This window comes from Neophocaena asiaeorientalis, unplaced genomic scaffold (genome assembly GCF_003031525.2).
Source record: "Neophocaena asiaeorientalis asiaeorientalis breed wild unplaced genomic scaffold, Neophocaena_asiaeorientalis_V1.1 scaffold78, whole genome shotgun sequence".
NCBI classification, from domain to species: Eukaryota; Metazoa; Chordata; class Mammalia; order Artiodactyla; family Phocoenidae; genus Neophocaena; species Neophocaena asiaeorientalis.
This window is the reverse complement of record NW_020175018.1, coordinates 15902894-15908893: the sequence shown is the minus strand read 5'-3', so window position 1 is coordinate 15908893 and position 6000 is coordinate 15902894. Positions and strand designations below refer to the sequence as shown.

General features: G+C 43.6%; 1 protein-coding gene across 3 annotated transcripts in view; it reads left to right on the top strand.

Moving 5' to 3' along the window:
* The window catches only part of MED27 (mediator complex subunit 27), a 200030-nt gene that overhangs the window by 127191 nt on the left and 66839 nt on the right, over window positions 1-6000 (top strand). For all 3 annotated transcript variants that reach the window (XM_024762566.1, XM_024762568.1, XM_024762567.1), the window contains exon 4: window positions 4739-4832. In XM_024762566.1, the coding sequence (XP_024618334.1) occupies window positions 4739-4832 (94 nt within the window). The remainder of the gene's footprint in view (window positions 1-4738; window positions 4833-6000) is intronic.

Genomic DNA, 6000 nt, shown 5'->3' with positions numbered 1-6000 from the left:
AGACCGAGCTGTGCCTTAAGCAGTGACGCAGAAAGCGGGGAGTTCTCTCTTTTTACAAGCAAGGAGCTTCTGTAAAGCACAGGTGATGTGGCTGTAGAAGGCAGAAAGGGTTACTTACTATCAGGTGACCTCTAAGGTCACGGAAGTAGGTCCTTGACTTTGCTGGAAAGATTAGCAGTGAGAGACAGTAGTTTAAAAACAAACACTAACCTTGGACTCCAACATGGAAGCATGATTTTAAGATGATCAGAACTATGAGATCCATTGTACCCCCTGTGCTACCACTTCAGTTATGTTCACTTCTAGGCTGCAATATATATACATATATATATATATATATATTTCTAAAATGAAGATAGCTTTCTTGAAAACTACAGTTTTCCATCCAGAAAGGACTAAAGAAGAAAACCAGATACCTTCATTCTAGAACAGGTCTAGAGCAGTTATTCTGAACTTGGGGTCCATGACTGGACTTTAAGGGACCTATAAACTGCAGAAAATTACATGCAGAATTTTGTGCAGACATATATTTTAGTTTTTAGTGCATTCTGAAAGGGATCTGTGACCCAAGAAAGATTTAAAAACACTGATAAATCGGAAAGCCAATAGTCTTTTACATGTTTGCAGAAAGCCTTTAGGTTTCAGAGGAAGTATTTGTGTGTGATTTCACAAGGCTGAAGGAAGTAATTGGGTGGAGGGAGATACTGGTCCGTGGGTTGGAAGCAGCCTGGTGGTCCAGCAGTGCATGGGGCTGTCTTATAAGGTGTGCTACAGGGTTGTTTATTTAAGCAGACCATCTCTTGGAGATGCTGTTAAGTCCCTAGATTGACGGGGACATTGAGTAAGAGGACCTCTGAGATCCCGTGTTCTTTAATTCTCTGATTAAGGACATCAGGCCAAGCTACTTGAAGAAAATCAGAAGAGAACAAGGTTTATAGGGCTTCAGAGACGAATGTTGGGATTCTGAGAAAGGCATGATTGTTTCTGACGCAGCAGAGATGTTGGAATAGTTAAGACTGAAGCTTGGTACTAAGGAAGCCTTTGGAAAGCCTGAGAAGGAGCCGTCAGATGCACTGCGGAAATTGGATCAGAACCCATTGAGAGTCTGACTGTAACTGAGGAGCAGGACAGGGAGATGGAATTCTCTAATTGCTTAAAAGTTCATTTTCTACCTGAAAATATTGAAAGTATGAATCACAGCTTGATCTGAACCTGTGATTTCTAGGAGTTTGTGTTTCTAAAAACCTGGTTCTTGGACCAGCCAGCCAGCTGATCAGCTGAGTGCCTCAAGGAGGAGAACCAAGCAGCTCTCCGTTTTCGAAAGGCCTCTGTAATGTAAATAGGAACAGCAATCTTTCCAAGTTATTACCCTGTTAACAGGTTGACAGATATGTGCAATTGTGACTCACTGCTCAATTTGGCACTAAATGAATGTCGTTCTGCACCGCGTCTGCTCAAGTGTCAACTAGTCACCACTGCCGCGTTAGTGCTTGTTTGCCTATATTCCAAAGGTAAAAATTAAAGTAATTCGATCCTGCCGCAGAGCGGAGTGCAGCATATGGTGGCGTGTGGGAGGGGAGCGCGCTGTTCCTACCTGTCCCGGGCCCGCGCTCTGAGCTCTGCACGCGCGGGCGGGGCTGGCGGGGCACACAGGGGAAGCCAGGATCCCCTCCCATGCCAACCCCCACCCTCTGCAGAAAGAAAATGTCATCTCGGCTCCAGCTTTTTAATTTGCCGTTCCAAGCTTTCCTTATTTCTGTCAAGTCACTAGTGGTGCATTTGCGTTTTGAAGGTTGGGTCTATTTGAAAGTGAAGTGTTTTGATTTTTTGCTTCTAGGATTCCGACATTGTTTTCCTCAGCGAAAGATGCAGCTGACTTTCTTTCTCTTTTTTGGCAAATACATAATGTCACCTGTAAAAAGGAAATTTGCATCTCCTTTATGTTAGGTGTGGGAATGAAGAACAGTCTCCTTGAAGCGCATTTTTGCTTAATAAAATCTTTGGATTGAGCTTTGCTGAGCTTTATCTGAGATCACTGGCTGGGGAGGGAACAAAAAATACCGCCCCCGACCTCTCTACTTTCCCATGTCCGCGTCACATATTTCTTCTGGGGCTCTTTTCTCCTGCCACTGCCTCCCTTTACAAGTAAAGAGCTCGTATACAGAGGATTCCAGAAATGTCAAGGAACATTTGTTGCCTCTGCCCTTCTAGAACGCTGGACCCTGCTAAAAGCAAGCAAATCGAGTAGTTGGCATAGAGTCCTGGAAATCTACACACTGAACTTGGTTTCTGGAATCGTCACCTAACCTACCTATGCCCCTAAATTCCCAGCCTACTAGAGAGACAGGTTTTCTAGAAAGTACTTTGGAAGCTTCAAGGTGAAAGGTACAAGGGAGAGCAAATTACGACGTTAACTTTGTGCTCAAGTTCTGCATATTCATTTGCGTTCTACTTGTCCAGAGCTGTAATGGCTATTGATTGAGGATCCGTTCAGAAGACATTGACTGTCCCCCTCCCCGTTAGCATATACTTAGCAATGACCTCCATCCACACAGGAGAGTGGATTTCTGCTTCCTGCTGAGTCTGAAGTAACTGGGTTTACATCGCACACATAGAGTTGTTAGCAAAGCAGTCTGTAAATGCAGAAATGTCTCCAGTGACCTGGTGTGAACTTTTGACGTGAATGTTGCCACCTGTCTTCCACCATCTCAAGAAACAGTAGGCAGTTGTGAAAAATGAGTTAATTTCCTCCTTTCCTCATCTTTTCACCTCTTTTGTAGCGTTTAAGCTTAAGGCCACGGTTGTGTATCGTGAAGCTGTAAATCTAGAAGGGACCGCGGGAGATGCCGCGTGATGTCTTAGTCAGTCTGGCTCTTAGCCATCCAGGAAAGATTGTTTTCTAAGCCATTTTCAAAATCAACAGAATGGAGCCTTGCCTTTAAGCAGTACCTCTTATACCTCTTCTCTTTCTAAGCTAGTTCACTTTTTAATGCCACATCCTCACCTTGTGGTCCTTTCTTGAGATGGAAGATGGCTCTTTGGTACTGAGTTTTAAAAGCCATTTGCACACTTGAAGAATACCCGAGTCTCCCCACAGGCATAGCCTCTTTTCTGCAGGAGCAAGTAGCCTTCAGCGCACCTCCACCTCTTCTCACTTGTCTCTGCTCTGGTCTTCCTATCATTGTTACTCACCACTGGGCCTTCTAGAGTTTTCCCCCTTCCTTTTTCAACTTGAAGTTTAAAACTGCATATAACGTTCGCTAGGGAAAACCTGATAGGTTAATCTGCAAGATTACTGACTTCCGTAGCTCATATGTTGATGTTCACCTTTTAACAATTGGCATTGTGTTGTCTGCTGTCTCTCATGAGCCCCAGGCTTCAAACTAAAATCTGTTCATGTTGTGAGTGGAGAGCGAATCTCCCTCTTCCCCCAAGAGAACATAGCTTTTATATGTCCCTGATCTAATGGACATGTAATTTAATTTGTCGTATCCAACAGGTACGAAATCCAATGTAAAAATCCTTAACGGATAGTTTTGCATCTCAGCTACTGTATTCTACATCCCCTTTGTGTCCGTGTGATTGGACGGTGAGCACAAATGCTGCTGTGATTTTAGTCTCAGAGGATCTGAGCCAGACCCAGCTCTGTTGATGCTGTGGGTTGGTGTTTTCTCAGTGAGCTTCCGCTGGGGTATTGGGGGTGGGAGGGATTCTTCCTGCTAAGAGAGGACAGTTTTGCAGGCTATGCCCACGATGCCCATGATATACCAGTAAGAGTATTTATAAATTTTAAGCCCTAAGTTTATGCCATGCTAAGTGCTTAATGTCAGTTATCTCAATGATCGTTGAATCGTAATAGGTACAGCTTCCATTTGGACCAGAAGAACAGAAGACTGCCTTTCAGAGGGATGTTTCCAAGAAAAAAATGGAAACTGATATGTCTCACATGTTTGACTGTAGTCAGAGAAGTTTTAGAGTCAGGTAGAGAGTTTAAGGGAAAAAATTGTCATAGGTACACAGAAAAAGAATCAAGTGAAAATCCAGTGAAACAAAAAAACTGTACAAGTAAATAAATATACTCACGAGCCACTGTGCAGCTCAGCTATTAAAAAAAAATATATAGCAGATATTTTAGAATGTAAACAATAAATACTGATTTAAGCAAAAATGGTGGGATCATTTGAATTAGTGAGACTCAAACCAGAAAAACAGGAATGACTTCAGGTATTTAAAACAGAAGGAATTTAATCCAGAGACTTGATTATTGAGTTGATTGAGATGAGAAGCCAAAGAGGAAACAGGAAGGCAAACGGAGATGAGCAAAACAGGAAGCTGCTTCCATCCCTAGGCCAGGAGGACAGAGGGAAGGGGCCCTGTAATTGGAGCCCAGTGGCCAGGAAGGTGGCAGAACTAAATTCTGGTCTATAGAAGAAAGCCACGAGGTCACACCTTAAAATGAAAAAACCAAGAACTGGCATTAAAAACACATCATGTGGAAATACAGAGGTAAATACCAACAGAAATCACTAAAAAAATGGATGGTCACTGAATCACTAAAAAGCAAGAGGGAGAACTGGGGAGTAGTATTTTTCCTTAAAAGGCTTATAAATCCCATCTGCCTTCTTAAAAACGTATTTCACTAATGAAAAATTAAATCGAGAAGGAAAGCGTACCGTAGGTTTGTATTTCTGTGACTAGGGCTCCGGCTCTTACACCTGTGTGTCTTTCTCCCTCTCAGGTATGTTGACGACGTGATTAGCCGCATCGACAGGATGTTCCCTGAAATGTCCATCCACTTATCCAGACCCAATGGGACGTCCGCCATGCTTCTCGTAAGTTCTGCCTGACCTGTTTGTAGGGACACGTGCAAGGACATTGGCCTCCAGGTTAACCTGTTTCTGTGTGGTTGGAGCTCTAGAATGGAAATTAAATCCCAGTTTGATGGTGAACAGCGTTATTTCTCTTCACCGGCATTCTGTAGTACGTCCTACATGCTTTTGAATGAAATCGCAGAGCCCATCTAAGAGTTACCCAGACAGGAAATACAGTGTGAGACCCTGTCCCCTGTGAGTCAGTTCATGGTGTTTTGGTGAACCTGTCTTACAGTGTACCAAAGACGATAGGAATGCTCACCTGTTGGATCCTGCTATGGGAAATCATTTATAAAATCCATTGCGTATTTGAAGAAAGTGTCTGAGTGCTTATCGCTGATGGTTTCCGATTTTGTTGTTTCTTTTTTCTTTTTTCTCAATATTTATTTATTCATTTGTTTGTTTTTGGCTGTGTCGGGTCTTAGCTGCGGCACGCAGGCTCCTCTCTAGTTGTGGTGCGCGGGCTCAGTAGTTACGGCATGCAGGCTTAGTTACCCTGCGGCATGTGGGATCTTAGTTCCCCGACCAGGGCTCAAACCCACATCCCTCGCATTGGAAGGTGGATTCTTAACCACTGGGCCACCAGGGAAGTCTGATTTTGTTGTTTCTGATGTGGGTTTGCTCTGAGCAAGTTGGCCTCCTGACCTCATCACTGGTGTTTGTATTCACATAAATTCACCAAAGACAGGTGTGTTTGGGAAATACGGTAGAATAGAAATGCTAAATTATAGCAGCAATTAGAAAGGCACAGAGACTGCAGTGATGAGGTGCTTTTCTGGCGCTCTGGGTACTAATACACATGCTTGGAGAGCCCTTCCTCGAGCACAGATTTTGAGGAGCCTCCATGTTTTACAGAAAAGGAGAATTAACTGGTTAAGAGTGATGGTTTTTGCTGGACATCCGGAAGGCAAGCTCCAGGACTGAGTGTTTTTTTACGTCTCACTAGCATTGCTGCTCTGGGGCCTGGTGTGAAGTCCCCGGACTTCAGCGTTTCACCATTGTAAACTCTTATAAATAGGTAGTCACCCAGGACGAGTGACTGTTCACTCAGTCCACTCACCTGAAGAGAGCAGGCTTATTGTGTGTGCATGTGTGTTTTTCTCTTAAGAAAGGAAAAGACGTGGGATTG